Genomic DNA, 15,908 nt, shown 5'->3' with positions numbered 1-15,908 from the left:
TGTGTTTACAGTGAGCGTCTTTTGTAAACTGTGGTGAGCGCACTCCATTTGATCAGTGTTATAGTAGAAGCAGAGCCTGGCCATGAAAGAACAAATGAAGCTCCTTACCCAAGAATGCATTTCAGGTAGCATCCACATATCTCCCATAAGAGTAATGTAATTTCTGTTACAATTTTTCTCGAGCAGAAAAACGTTCCACATTAAAAACATGTGTCTTACTCGTGACATCGTTTATATCAAACGAAAAACGTTGCCGTAAACAAGAGCAGAGCAGTCGTACTTATGAATGGCAGTGTAAACATGGCTAATGGAACTTGGATATGAGGGGGCCCAGAAGAGCCACGTGTAGCTCGTGCCTGCATTGGCCCGCGCAGGCCCTGCCCATCCTTGAGTGGCCGTGCTCTTGGAATGAACACAAAAAAATAGAACGAAGGTCAGTGTCCGATGTAATTTAGAGACTAGAGACTAGACAAAAACTGGGCACTGTGTGTCACTTACCGGGCAGCGGGAGGGAGATAACAACCGTGTCGGAATTAGCACGTTTGATCTCCAGTGATGCAGCAAACGTTTTCGAAATTCTTACGCCTTCAAATATTCTACACAACTAAATTTGGGTTCGAATTTTAAAAATACATCGAGGATACATGTTCCTCCTTTATTCGAACCATTTTGCTGTTACAATTGTGACAATTTACGATATTATTTCGTGATATGTACGGCGTAATGATAAGAGAATGAAAAAGAAAATATAACAATAAAACAAATGAGATTTTTATTAGGCAATGGCTAACTTCTTGCTTCAGCGGTTGAATTCCGCTTGCACATATTTATAAATTACAAATATACGAACTGAGGTACTGATGTCAATGCTATGACATGTGTTCTGGGATCTGAACTCATCACTGTTTTATATTTGTGTTAATTAGAAAATAGAGTGGGCCATGAAAGTTTATTCTCTATGGCAACTAGCTCTTGTATTACAACAAATGTTCTTTCTAAAAGTATAACCACCGAATAGGGATTATATAGAATGGACATTGAGCGAATTTTCCTGTTTCGTTTCTCTGTGCGCCGGCGTTTAGTTCCACTTTCAAGCGCTAGAGGTTAGTGTAATCGAGCACACGCTAAGATAATAATTGAGTATAGAGTTGAGACACAGGATCCAAACATCGCCTACCTTATTGCATAATCCAGTAACGCTTTGCTTCGAATAAATTCAAGCTAACAGTTTTTCCTTATTTCTCAGTGACAAACTAGTTGTAATAATAATTTTTTTATATTTTAATACATATATATATTATAAAATTACGTATAAAATTGGTTTAATATTTATATACAATATAATATAGGTATATGGTTTTACTTCTCATAGGAGTTTTGTTTTACTATTTTCAGCGCTATCAAATCATTACATATTTTCATTGTTGATGGGGTCAACGTGTCAAGTCTCATTATAAAGTAACTCTAGAGTCTAAACATTACAGTTAATGACGGATTTATTATTTCATCGGTCCAATTTATTTTGAGTACATAATGTACCTAGATGTATTAATTGTATGTGTTATATTTCCGCTGTGTCGACTGCTAGCTGGTGTGATATCAGTGCCAACTCCTGGGAGAAAGCAGAATCTCACGCTCAAACTGGTTTGAAGGTCACTGAAATCAGTCCTGCTACATCAAAGGTACCGACGCGAAGTGTCCATACTGTATAATTACCTATACGCTGGTATACCTATTCACTAACCAAACTAAAGAATCTCTTGTACCACCTCATGAAGGACTTTATAAATTATGAAAATGAAGATCAGGAAGATGGGGTTCATGATCACGATAACGATGAAAATGGTTGTAACGATTATGAAAATGAAGATAAGATCGGGTTAAAGATCACAATAATGATGAAGATGATTGTAAGGATTATGAAAATGAAGATAAGCTCGGGTTAAAGATCACAATAATGATGAAGATGATTGTAACGATTATGAAAATGAAGATAAGATCAGGTTAAAGATCACAATAATGATGAAGATGGTTGTAACGATTATGAAAATGAAGATAAGCTCGGGTTAAAGATCACAATAATGATGAAGATGGCTGTAATGATTGTGAAAATGAAAATAAGATCGGGTTAAAGATCACAATAATGATGAAGATGGTTGTAACGATTATGAAAATGAAGATAAGATCGGGTTAAAGATCACAATAATGATGAAGATGGTTGTAACGATTATGAAAATGAAGATAAGATCGGGTTAAAGATCACAATAATGATGAAGATGGTTGTAATGATTGTGAAAATGAAAATAAGATCGGGTTAAAGATCACAATAATGATGAAGATGGTTGTAACGATTATGAAAATGAAGATAAGCTCGGGTTAAAGATCACAATAATGATGAAGATGGTTGTAACGATTATGAAAATGAAGATAAGCTCGGGTTAAAGATCACAATAATGATGAAGATGGTTGTAACGATTATGAAAATGAAGATAAGCTCGGGTTAAAGATCACAATAATGATGAAGATGGTTGTAACGATTATGAAAATGAAGATAAGCTCGGGTTAAAGATCACAATAATGATGAAGATGGTTGTAACGATTATGAAAATGAAGATAAGCTCGGGTTAAAGGTCACAATAATGATGAATATGGTTGTAATGATTATGAAAATGAAGATAAGCTCGGGTTAAAGATCACAATAATGATGAAGATGGTTGTAATGATTATGAAAATGAAGATAAGCTCGGGTTAAAGATCACAATAATGATGAAGATGGTTGTAATGATTATGAAAATGAAGATAAGCTCGGGTTAAAGATCACAATAATGATGAAGATGGTTGTAACGATTATGAAAATGAAGATAAGATCGGGTTAAAGATCACAATAATGATGAAGATGGTTGTAACGATTATGAAAATGAAGATAAGCTCGGGTTAAAGATCACAATAATGATGAAGATGGTTGTAACGATTATGAAAATGAAGATAAGATCGGGTTAAAGATCACAATAATGATGAAGATGATTGTAACGATTATGAAAATAAAAGTGAGGAAGAAAGGGTTGAAGAGCAAGATGATAAAGAAGATGACGTCAAATTCGGTCAAGTTTCAGAATCAATAATTTATCTTCCACGGTTTAATCCTATCTTGGATCTGAAGTCTTCTGTGTGCAATGGTTTTCTAACTTCCACGTCTCTAACCAGATATACAGTAGGCCTAACATTTGTTTGTGTCGTTTACATAGACTAGAATTTAAAAGAAAAATGTCCTTGAATGAACATCTGTATACAAACTGTATTTTACCTAAATAACTTATGATAAGTACGGTCATTACAGTCATAAATATTGGAATATATTCTTGCAATGATATGAGTTTATATCACTACGGATGTTATTTTTCTGACACGTGCAACAGAAAGTAGGAGGAGTGTGTGTGGCGTAGTGTGTACGTCTTCTGTTATTCTTTACCGTGTCACAGCAACAAAAGCATGCGGTCATAGTTTATCGTTTACCGCTACATAAGCCAGATGATCTCCCCTAATCCGTAAGAGAGCTCTGCGACTCTTGAGTCTGTGAGAATTTTTTTTTTCAAGTCATTCTAACAAGAGACTGGAATTTAAGTTCAGAGAGAATGCTTCTTCCAATCCTCTGAGATCTCTGTGTAGCGAAGCACATTTAATAACATAAAATATTTATTGATTAAGCCTGTTAATTTATCAACATGTATGTTATGTCAAGTCCACGCGATTATGGCGTGAGATACCTTGAAACCGCATTTCATTTTTTTATGATGAGGAAGGGACATTACCAAACGTTTGGATGGGAGGGCACGAGGGGGGAAGGTACAAAGGCGAACATGAAAGGGTGCACACACCCCAAGCCCTGGGCGAAAATCGAACACACAGACCACGGATGTGATTGACAGATGTCCTGCGCCCAAACTGTGCCCATTGTGATTGTTTCAGATCGCCGTGCCTGGAGGAGCCGACGGTTTATGAAAAACTCCCCAATGCTACTGCAGTGCTCATCAGAAAGGCCTAATCTCAGCTACGTTAGCCTATGATTGCCTAAATATGCGCATTTGTGGAAGATATCCGTAGGTTCACTGAAGTGATTTCATGTATGCTTGATTGGTAACGGAAGACGTAGTCTCAAATACATTGTTATATGTAATTAATCATTGATCCCACAATTTTTGAGTTATTCATCTGAAATTTGGTACAGATATTTACAATGACTGACTCTATTATGATACTTAATTACAATACCTTAAAGTCAGGAAGTCTAACCTACCTAATCTAATCTGATATCACAAAATATAAGGAACATTTTCTCATTATCTGTTAAAGATATGGTTATGAAATTTTGTACATATTTGCTCTACATTATAATGTAACAAATCCCTGCAGACAGAATTTAAAAACTTCAATTGTTTTTTTAATACATTTTTAAACATGTAGTAATGGTTGAGGACAGCAAAGAACAGAGTTTTGTGGAAAGAACTAGGGAAGGTCATTGTAAATAGATAACGTAATCAGTGTTAAGATATTGTAAATAGTAAAGTCAGTGAAAATGTAAGATAAGTTTTGTAAATAGTAAAGTCAGTGTTGAGAAAGTGTCAGGTAAATAAATAGTGTACATAGCAATCAGTGTTTGTCAAATTGCTGGCGTTAGTATTATATGGAGAGTGCAAAAACAAGATGGACAAAGAACAGAGTGCTGAGACTAGTTAAAGCTGAACAGGATTATTAACCATGTCACAAAAGTAGTATACACGACAAGCTCGCCTGGATTGGCTCACCAAGCGAGTACACTTGAGCCATCCCTGTCGAGGGGGTTCTAACCCCATCACAGGAGGCCTGTGCCCAAAATGGGACATCATGGCAAACATTCATTTCAATTCAAATAGTATTTTAAAAAATAGAATTGTTTGGCCAAAATATTCACCTAAAAGAAAACAAATTTTCTGCAGAGAAATTTGCATTATGCAATAATAAAAGAATGTGCAAAAGTTCATTACCTTATTTGAAATAGTTTGAGAAAATGTTCCCTCTTTATTGAAAATTGGGTACTGCGGATAACAAGTCTTAAATAATTTCAAGGGAAAAATTGTTCCGGGGTCGGGTATCGATCCCGGGAACTTTGATTTAGCGCACCAACGCTCTACCGACTGAGCTACCCAGGAACTACACCCGACACCGTCTCAATTTTGCCCTTTATATCCAAACACCTCAAGCGGGATGAAAAGACGCCAGAAACCCAACTTTGAGTGCACACAAACTCTGTATGCAAATATGGCTTTCAGGTATAGCTTCCCTGTGAAGCAAACTTGAATAATTTCAAGGGAAAAATTGTTCCGGGGCCGGGAATCGATCCCGGGATCTTTTGATCGATACCCGGTATCTGTCGTCTTGTCAGCCATTTGAAGTGTGTGGATATAAAGAGAAAAATTGAGGCGGTGTCGGTTATAGTTCCTGGGTAGCTCGGTCGGTAGAGCGCTAGTGCGCTAATCCAACGGTCCCGGGATCGATACCCGGGGTCCCGGAACAACAGCTTCAGTTATTAATGATCTAAGCCAGCGTTTCTCAAACTTTTTTGAAGTGGGGACCACTTTTTAAAGTCAGAACAGTTCCGCAGACCACCTTACTCTTGTTCCTTTCAAAAGCAAATGTATCATTTTCGTAGCATATTTTAATACCAGTATACTTATATTTTAAAATTGAATTAAAGTTCGGTACTTTGGTCCCCTGTTATGAATTCAGGTGGTCCCTGGTTGGGTTACAGGCGCGGCGCCAGATGTGCAGGGAAAAGATGGCGAGAAACACCACGTAAATAGTGCTTTAAATCCCTCTTTTGTTGCTGAGAGTAGTGTGGGAAGTCGATAAACGGGTAGGGTAATAAATTTCATAAAATGTCAGTACTGTGAGAAAAAGTGAAATTCGATTGCCATGTGTCATTTACAAACTCTGACATTTTAAGCTACAGTGAGATACGCAATTCGTTTGAATTTTTATTTTCGTCTGTCTTTTTTGAAGGACCACAAGTGCAGACCTCGAGGACCACAAGTGGTCCGCGGACCATAGTTTGAGAAACGCTGATCTAAGCTTACAAAATGTGAATTTGTTCTGTTTAATCCAATTTTTAGTGCAATATCGAAGCGCTGCTTTCGATAGAAGTTTTTGCCTATGAAATAAATTTTTACTGAATTGCCGTTCTTGATTCTATGGACCACAGAGGAAGTCTCTTCCGTACAACTGGAAAATAAAACAAGGCAGGTAACAGAGTTTGAGAAACGCTGATGTAACCTTACAAAATGTGAATTTGTCCTGTTTAATCCAATTTTTAGTGCAATATCGAAGCGCTGCTTTCGATAGAAGTTTTTGCCTATGAAATAATTTTTTACTGAATTGCAGTTCTTGATTCTATAAACCACAGGGGAAGTCTCTTCCGTACAACTGGAAAATAAAACAAGGCAGGTAACAGAGTTTGAGAAACGCTGATGTAACCTTACAAAATGTGAATTTGTCCTGTTTAATCCAATTTTTAGTGCAATATCGAAGCGCTGCTTTCGATAGAAGTTTTTGCCTATGAAATAGATTTTTACTGAATTGTAGTTCTTGATTCTATAAACCACAGGGGAAGTCTCTTCCGTACAACTGGAAAATAAAACAAGGCAAGTAACAGAGTTTGAGAAACGCTGATGTAACCTTACAAAATGTGAATTTGTCCTGTTTAATCCAATTTTTAGTGCAATATCGAAGCGCTGCTTTCGATAGAAGTTTTTGCCTATGAAATAGATTTTTACTGAATTGTAGTTCTTGATTCTATAAACCACAGGGGAAGTCTCTTCCGTACAACTGGAAAATAAAACAAGGCAAGTAACAGAGTTTGAGAAACGCTGATGTAACCTTACAAAATGTGAATTTGTCCTGTTTAATCCAATTTTTAGTGCAATATCGAAGCGCTGCTTTCGATAGAAGTTTTTGCCTATGAAATAAATTTTTACTGAATTGCAGTTCTGATTCTATAAACCACAGAGGAAGTCTCTTCCGTACAACTGGAAAATAAAACAAGGCAAGTAACAGAGTTTGAGAAACGCTGATCTAATCTTACAAAATGTGAATTTGTCCTGTTTAATCCAATTTTTAGTGCAATATCGAAGCGCTGCTTTCGATAGAAGTTTTTGCCTATGAAATAATTTTTTATTGAATTGCCGTTCTTGATTCTATGGACCACAGAGGAAGTCTCTTCCGTACAACTGGAAAATAAAAGAAGGCAAGTATCAGAAAAACCCGTTGTGAGTCGTCTTGAAGTTGAAGAGAGCAACAAATCGGCTGGATGGCGGACACGTCAGCTCGGAAGAAATTAAACCCGCATAAAAAGCAGTTGATGACACACTCGACAGTAATTCGCCATGACAACGATCGAAAGTTAATTAGAGGGGGAGGATAAGTGCTGCACGTCACGCATCGCCGGAGACACCCTAATCAAGAGGACCGACTTTGGAATCCGGATGTGAATCGCCTCGAGGACCAAAACTGCTACCAGTCGCTTTTCACCGCCCTGCTCGTTTTGAATAAGAATGGAGACAAAGTTTTCATACAAAAAGTGCTGTGCCTGTCACGCATATTTCCTCCTAGTTCATTTGTAAGTATGCAGTGCTCAGAAATGTTACATTTCACTGACAATAAAACGTGTGGAAGGAAGCCCACTGTTGTGGACTTCTCATTTGAATTCTGAGGAACAAAAAAGCAATAAAAAAAGTAATTTATAAATTATTAAATCGCTGTATAGACCTACTGCATTTTTGACAAGTTAAAAATGTAATTAATACATCTTTAAGATTGTAACTTTTATTCTGACTTTTTGTTTACGTCGTCTTTTCGGATTTTTTGACAATTTTCAAGAGTTATTTGTAGATTTTGATGAGCTTGCAATATCATTTCGCTGTTCCGGAGGAACAACGACGCAAGTGCAACATTAGTTTAACCCAGAATGTTTTTCAGGAGAAACAAAGAAAATCTTATTTAGCCTATAAGTAATCATTTTAAAGGTGGAAAAAAAAATGTTATGGCAATCGAAATAAAGCAAAATATTATAAATGTTTGGTTCCTTTTAAATAGTACTAGTCTGATAAGGGTGGCTTTTAATATTCACCCCAAACTTGCAGTTCTATAATTGTTTTTTCGGAACAAGGATTTGTGAATTTTGATGCGTTGCTTTTACAGTGCCTCCTGTAAATTGTGGTGAGTTTACAGTGAGTGTCTTTTGTAAACTGTGGTGAGTTTACAGTGAGTGTATTTTGTAAACTGTGGTGAGTTTACAGTGAGTGTCTTTTGTAAACTGTGGTGAGTTTACAGTGAGTGTCTTTTGTAAACTGTGGTGAGTTTACAGTGAGTGTCTTTTGTAAATTGTGGTAAGTTTACAGTGAGTGTCTTTTGTAAACTGTGGTGAGTTTACAGTGACTGTCTTTTGTAAACTGTGGTGAGTTTACAGTGAGTGTCTTTTGTAAATTGTGGTGAGTTTACAGTGAGTGTCTTTTGTAAACTGTGGTGAGTTTACAGTGAGTGTCTTTTGTAAATTGTGGTGAGTTTACAGTGAGTGTCTTTTGTAAATTGTGGTGAGTTTACAGTGAGTGTCTTTTGTAAACTGTGGTGAGTTTACAGTGAGTGTCTTGTAAATTGTGGTGAGTTTACAGTGAGTGTCTTTTGTAAACTGTGGTGAGTTTACAGTGTATTTCGTAAATTGTGGTGAGTTTACAGTGTATTTCGTAAATTGTGGTGAGTTTACAGTGTCTTTCGTAAATTGTGATGAGTTTACAGTGTATTTCGTAAATTGTGGTGAGTTTACAGTGTCTTTCGTAAATTGTGGTGAGTTTACAGTGAGTGTCTTTTGTAAACTGTGGTGAGTTTACAGTGTATTTCGTAAATTGTGGTGAGTTTACTGTGTCTTTTGTAAATTGTGTTGAGTTTATGATATCTTTTATAAAATGTGACAAGTTTACAAAGCTTTTTGTAAATTTTTGTGTAATTTACAATGTTTTCTGTAAATTGTGATGTATTTCACAATGCTTTCTGTAAATTATGATGAAGTTTACAGTATCCTTTCTAAATGTGATGCGTTTTACAGAGTCTTCTGTAATTTGTTGCGAGTTTAAAATACTTTTTGTAAATTGCTGTGTTTATGTACGTACGTACAGTTTGTATTTTAAGCAGACATTTAACACAGACACTCAGTTTCCTCTCCACGCGTCACGTGACTTCTGAAACGCGGGATTAAGAGTCCATAAACTCGCCTAACTTGCTGTAACATGGCCTCTTTTATTTGAAACAATATGTAATCTAAACAAGTTGCCGCCTTGTGATGTGGAGGTATTGCTAGAATCCCGCGTAGTAAGATAGAAGGGAAGACCTTTTATGTATAAATGAAACTGCGATAGAATAGCATACTGGGTACTCACCTTTAGGTGGTAATGCCTGCAGAACGGTTTGTAGGCGTTAGTCCCACAGATAAGAACTTTGTTCTCGGCTATCTTCGCCAGGACTCTGATGTAGTTCTGACAGTCATCCTGCAAACAAAGACACAAAAATGTATTAAGACCGAAAGCGACATCTTACAACTATGGTCCGTCCCACGAGTCTGTGGAGTAACTTCACGCATATGGGGGCGGAGTCTATCTGTGCCGAGTGTATTGCAGGCAGCATCAGCTCGAGATATCTGGATTGCCTGTTTTACTATCAAGGAAAATAATAGACAAACAGGCTAAATCTGCTACCTGCTACCACATCTAGACTCATTGCAATCGACATCAGTCAACCTGGGCTTGGACAAGAATAACGAGGATTCATTGCTGAAACTGTATCAACATATCAACGATGTGCAACTCTTCATGAATATCGTCGCTATGGAGAAGTCCTCTTTCCACATATTATTTCTATTACGTGTACCCAGTGGCGGCTCGTGATAAAATATTATGTGTGTTCACAATTTTGTGGTTCAAAAATCGAAAAGAATTTGATATTGTACGTATAGTCTAATATGAAATGTCATGATTCCAATGTTTCACTATCGAAAAAAACCGTATATAAATTGAAAACGACATATAATAATAATAATAATAATAATAATAATAATAATAATAATAATAATAATAACAATAATAATATTAATAATATTAATAATAATAATAATAATAATAATAATAAGAGTAATAATGAAACTCAGTCTTTCTATTTCCAATTTTTCCTGGTAAGCCAGTTTACCCAGTTCTTTACTGTTCCAAATTTCATTGAACAGAGTTCATTGTTTACGTTTGTTAATAATGAATACATACCACAGTCCCGTTATTTACAAACGCGTGTGTTCAGTAATATATTTTGATTCACAACACTCTGATACACTATAGCCTATACCAGTACTGTAATCCCGTTCGCATAGATTGATTACTATAAATACATGCCAGTAAATATTATTCTTAAATATTATACACTACCATACAGATACTTAAATTCATACCACCACCACAGTCAGCCAGCACGTGTTTGAAAGCCAAACTATGCTATTATGCCGACACTGAAGTATAGTAATTCACAAACTACACTCTCTCGTAGCAGCACTGTACAGACACATCTACGTAAAGTAAACGTTCCTACAGTCAGATGCTGACATCTACAGGCTTTTAAATTTCCTCCTCGAGATATAGCACGTGAACGATAGGCACCGATGCACCTGACATCCGTAGGACAGATACTCATCATGTTCACTTAACGCATTGTGCTCTTGACGAGTCATAAGCGGCCAGCTAAAAACAATTTTCTCCCGCGCATGCGTGAAATTCCCGTAACCATCTCGAAAAGAGCACGGCTCGTACGTGAACGGATGTTGCCAAGTTTACATAAGAAGTTTATGCAAGATGCGGGAAGTTTAAAATACTCGATTCTGATATTATACATCCCCACTACGTCAATACGGTATCAAATAATAAAACTAGTCGTGCATTAATGGAAACAAGGTGTTCACGTGCTCTTGTGCTCTTATTGACGCACCGCCACTGCGTGTACCCTAAAAATGTTCATACTACGTTTCATGTTCTTCCGATCTATAGTTTTCAGTCTACATTTGGTTAAGTAAGCATTGCTTAATCATAGCTACTCTCTACGTCCTCCAAAAGAGTTTCAACAAAAGTAATAACATGTAAAAGAAAAGATGTATTTCACATTTCAGGTCATCAGCTTCATATCACTTAATTTTAACGCCATGGCACACACAGCTTCCTGATTGTTAATACAATGCTGATAAATATTTTATATACAAATGGCCTGTTTCCGAAACCCGCTATTTCACTTGAAGTTATTTTTATAGGAAAGAGAAAAGTTTCTGGCTTTAAAATATACGAGCCAATTAAAAAAAATACGTGTCTATTCTCTATTAAAGATATTTTATATAATTCTATGTACTTAATATACTAGAATAATTCATAGTTTACCAAAAATTTGTAAATTAAAACATAAGATAGTAGGTTTTCGTCTGAAAAACATGAAATAAAAGGTTTTGGAAAACAATTATACATTTAAATATAATTTCCAGTGACAAATAACAGGAACTGGCAAATAATAACGGAATAAGTGGATAATATAGATAGTACAGCAGCTCTGACTACGCTCGCCACTAGTTACCGGGGCGTACGAGCCATACCAAACAAAAGAGAATCGAAATGTTGCTAGTACAACGCATGGCTATATTCTTTACGAATTCACTGCATTAATCAAGTTCAAGATTTACGAAGTATAATGGCGAATTTGTAATGCACAAAAAGAAAAATTCGTTCTCTGTGTGTGATATGTGTTTTCGAAGGTCTCATAACACGTTATCACAGCAAATGAAGGATAAATATATTTCCAGGGAATATCGTTGAAATCGATTAATTTGAGAAACGAAAATATTAGGCTATATCAAAGGGAAAACGGACGTAACATTCACTTGTGTCATTTTTATACGAAGCACTTGTCACTAATATGTCCCCTTACCAAACCCTACCTACTCTTGCAGCAAACAGTGGCGCTACCTCTCAGTAATATTAAGAACGACGGGGGGAGAGCGAAAAAAAAAAAACACGACGCTGCAGGTAAATGTAAAGCCCATATATCGTGTTGATAGTTCCAATTGGCTCGCATCGTAACGGCATGGCTGAAAGTTACTGTACCTAATTCTTCACTTTAGCGAAAATAACTTTACCATTAGAGTCAGAGTTTAATAAATATGTTTTTTATGTTACTGGGTAAAAATCGGTTTCTGAACAAAATAGCACGTCTTGAAAAAAAAAAAAACAAAAGAAAATAAACAATATGATTTGCATTAAGACTGTAGTAACGAACCCCTGGTGAGCATGTCGTGAATTTCAGATTCGTTCCTCCTCTTAACATAGAGAAAAATCTCTGAGTCAGTCACGAATCGAACTCAGCACTAGGCAACATTTTCTTATAAGCATACTTTCGAAGAAAGGACCCTGTTGCGTGGATTGGTGTTCTTTTGCCTCCTGTAATTAATGCGTCTGTTCTAGAAACACCTGAACAACGTTTGCGTGCAGTGCTTCGGGCCATGTAATGGCGAAAATTCTCCCCAGAAAACAAGAATAATTACATCAGAAATGACGAGAAGTTCGCATCGTTGCGTTGGCAACTGACCCATTACATCGCAGTCACAAATGTCAGAGCATAAACCTCCAAGACGAGCGTCTCGGCCTGGTTGTTAAGCTCAGAACAGATGAAAATCTAATTCAAGGCCCTTCAAACTGCGAGTCGAGTCCCAGGGTCCGCACTTTCTGTCTGACTGCTTGTGTACAATAAAGCCAACTTATGAAAGAAATCATTATATAATGAGAATACACTCCTGGGATAAAATTCCAGTCACATTTTGTTAAGAAACCATCCGTTGCGCTGTGATTCGATTCCAAAAGGGTTCGGCAGAAACAATAGACGAGTTATGATTCGAAAAACAACATTTTTTAATTGGATAAATCTCTATATATAATTTGAACTGGTAATGGAAATTACGGGAAAACGGCTGAACGGATTTTAATGAGTGACCCCTCATTTTCATGTCTGACATCCAAAGTTTTTCGGAAAAATAGTAGTTTTCAGTGAAATGTCAATTTTCCTACATAATTTTCCTATTTTCCAAAATTCATCTGTAGTCAGTTTTGAGAACTAATTTTAATCAATCACGGCTATTACACGAAGGCCATGACTTGCAGGATTGCCGACATATTTAGAGCTCAATTCATTTTGTTATTAAAACTGATTCTGGAGGTATAATTTTCTGAGTACAGCTGTGTATTGGATATTCAAATCTACGAAACTTGAGGTGGTTTGATGACATTATTACCATTAGAAATTAAATATTATTATAGTTAATATCATGATGCATATATTTTTTCATTAATTGTACATAATATTGATGCTATATTGATGACATGAAAGTGAAACGTTTTGTGGTTATGTAAGTAAATGTAGAGAATATCTTAATTTAGATCTTAATTTCTATAATTTACTGAGTGGCTGCTATATATAATTACAAAACTTAAGTAAGATAATAATATTGTTATTAAAAATCAAATATTTTTATACTTATTAACCCAGTGGGGTTGGGTCTTTTTCATATACTTAATGGCGGTGTAGTGTAGATATTGATTATGTGTCATTGTCTTCAGTATTGGCTCGAGAGAGCGCAAAAATTGCAGTTCCTAAGGAAAGATCAAAAGGTATTACTTACTGATAAAATAAGAGGCCTAGAAAATTTTGTAGTCTCCAGATCATTTCAGCAAGATCTCTTAGTAGGATAAAATGATTTTACGCTCTACATTTAAAGTTCTACATGCAGCAGCTATACGAAAATGCTATTGTTCGAAAACTTAGCAAACCTGACATTTTTTTTTAACTTTTGCCTACAATCCACAATGATCTGAAATAGCTACTGCTATCGTCCTGACATTGATACTTGCTTTTTCGCGTTGAAACTCAAAAACTGAAGTTGGATAGGTTCAAGAAAAAGTATTTGGCATAAAAAAATCCATTCAGAGGGAGTATGTTTTATTATTATGGAAGCAAATAACTATCAAAAAGACAAGTATTCTTCATTGAAAATAAATCTGAAAAAAAATTTATTTGAACGTCTAACGAACTTAGTTTAATACGTCCTTGTAATGGATAAAAAATATATCTGAACAATAAAAACAATTGAAAGATACAAGTGTCATCCCATATCTGCAGAAATCTCTCACAAATTATTAAAACACCATTCATATTTAAACCACATCAAACTGATTATGTTCCTTGCACAACAGATCCCATTTAACAGCCGTAGTGTAGTGTCCTAAATGCTAACTGAAACACTGATGTTGGAACATAATTCACAGTACAGTTTCGACGCAAAATCCAGGTCATTCCACTTACTATAATATGTCAGTATGGGTCTCAATTCTGGTCTCATAACAATGGTCTATTTTGGTCGATGGGCGACGCATATTACATATTCCAGTCTCGCCAACCCATTAAACAAGTCCCGAAATTACACGTTAATGCTATTCCGTAGCACACAGCTTGCTTGTTTCACAATTCAACAACACTTCATCAACTAACGACACTTGATCAACCAACGATACTTGTAGGTCTTTACCACATAATTTTGGAGATTAATAAAGGATATATTATAGTTATTTAATGACGCTTTATTAACTGTGAAGTATATTTAGTATCGAATGATAATTCATTCGTTCACAGTGTTCTGCCCAAGGACAGGTCTTTCACTGCAAACCCAAATGAGAGAAAAATTGAAGTGGACGGTTTAGAAAAGAGTAGAGGACAGCGCCAACTCTGGTTTATTAAATACAAAATCCCAGTTATTTGTCTGGAAGAACATAGGAAAAAAAAACAATAAAAATCCTGACAGAATGTTTAGTTCTCTCAACTGGAAATAGAATTGTGGACCTCTGGCAGACGAAGCACCAATGACATCCACTAATATGTCAAACACATTTCCCACAGTTTCACAATTTTTGTTGGAATAAATGACGTAGTTATTTTAAAAAACCCTCCCAGCTTTTTTTTTTTATTTGCAGCGAGAGCAAAGTGGATGCGATTCAGAAGTGAACCCTTTTAAAAACATGGCGCTCACGCGATGTACTTCATCCCCGCCGTCTCAACATAATAACACTAACGTTCCTAATGACAGCTAATTATAGTTCCAATCAAGGGAAGGGTGGGTGCGAGCTCTTAATCTGCACATGTGGTAACTGTAGTACTACTATGATACCCATAATGCAACACGCCGACCAATCATCGGGGCGGCGATAATCAAAACCAGTTTCCCCCATTCATCAAACCGAAACCCATTGCATAGCTGCCGCCGCTGCCAAACTCGGGAAATTAAAAGTCGATAATTAATCGATTGTTGTCGCTGTATATCATGTTTCGGGCGAATAAACAACACTTGGCGCCAATTGTAATTAGCAATTAATAGCACATGGATGGGTTTAAAAATTGTGACGAGATGGAATGGAATTCTGGTGGCGATATGGGAGCAAACCCAGTCAGATAGAGTGAGTGCTTCTCGGAGGCTAATTCAGCTGCCCAGCACGTGGTTGCTATAGTCGCGACGCTGTTATTCCCGGCGTGACTCCTCCTCTTTGCTTACGTCTTAGGGTACGTACAAGTTGGAGGGACGATAAACAATAAACGATAAAAGAAGCAGCGATGCTATATCAGAGAGAATTGAAGCATGCATTGTCATTGAGGTGTGCATATTGGAGTAACGATGAAAGCGAAGATACACGATAAAAGCGACGAAAAAGATAAGTTCCATTTTCTTCGCTCTTGTCGTTCATATGATCTCTGATTTAGATAATATTGAT

At 36.4% G+C, this 15,908-nt stretch overlaps 1 protein-coding gene across 10 annotated transcripts in view; it reads right to left on the bottom strand.

The window, feature by feature from the left end:
- The window catches only part of LOC138696915 (semaphorin-1A), a 1,424,789-nt gene that overhangs the window by 107,639 nt on the left and 1,301,242 nt on the right, over positions 1-15,908 (bottom strand). For all 10 annotated transcript variants that reach the window (XR_011331488.1, XM_069822398.1, XM_069822403.1 and 7 more), the window contains one exon: positions 9,462-9,569. Coding sequence is in view for 9 of the 10 variants with exons in the window: in XM_069822398.1 (XP_069678499.1) it covers positions 9,462-9,569 (108 nt within the window). In the remaining variant the exon portion in view is untranslated. The remainder of the gene's footprint in view (positions 1-9,461; positions 9,570-15,908) is intronic.

This window comes from Periplaneta americana, chromosome 3 (assembly GCF_040183065.1).
Source record: "Periplaneta americana isolate PAMFEO1 chromosome 3, P.americana_PAMFEO1_priV1, whole genome shotgun sequence".
In the NCBI taxonomy this organism is placed as follows: Eukaryota; Metazoa; Arthropoda; class Insecta; order Blattodea; family Blattidae; genus Periplaneta; species Periplaneta americana.
The sequence above is the reverse complement of the archived record's forward strand: the minus strand, read 5'-3'. Positions and strand labels throughout refer to the sequence as shown.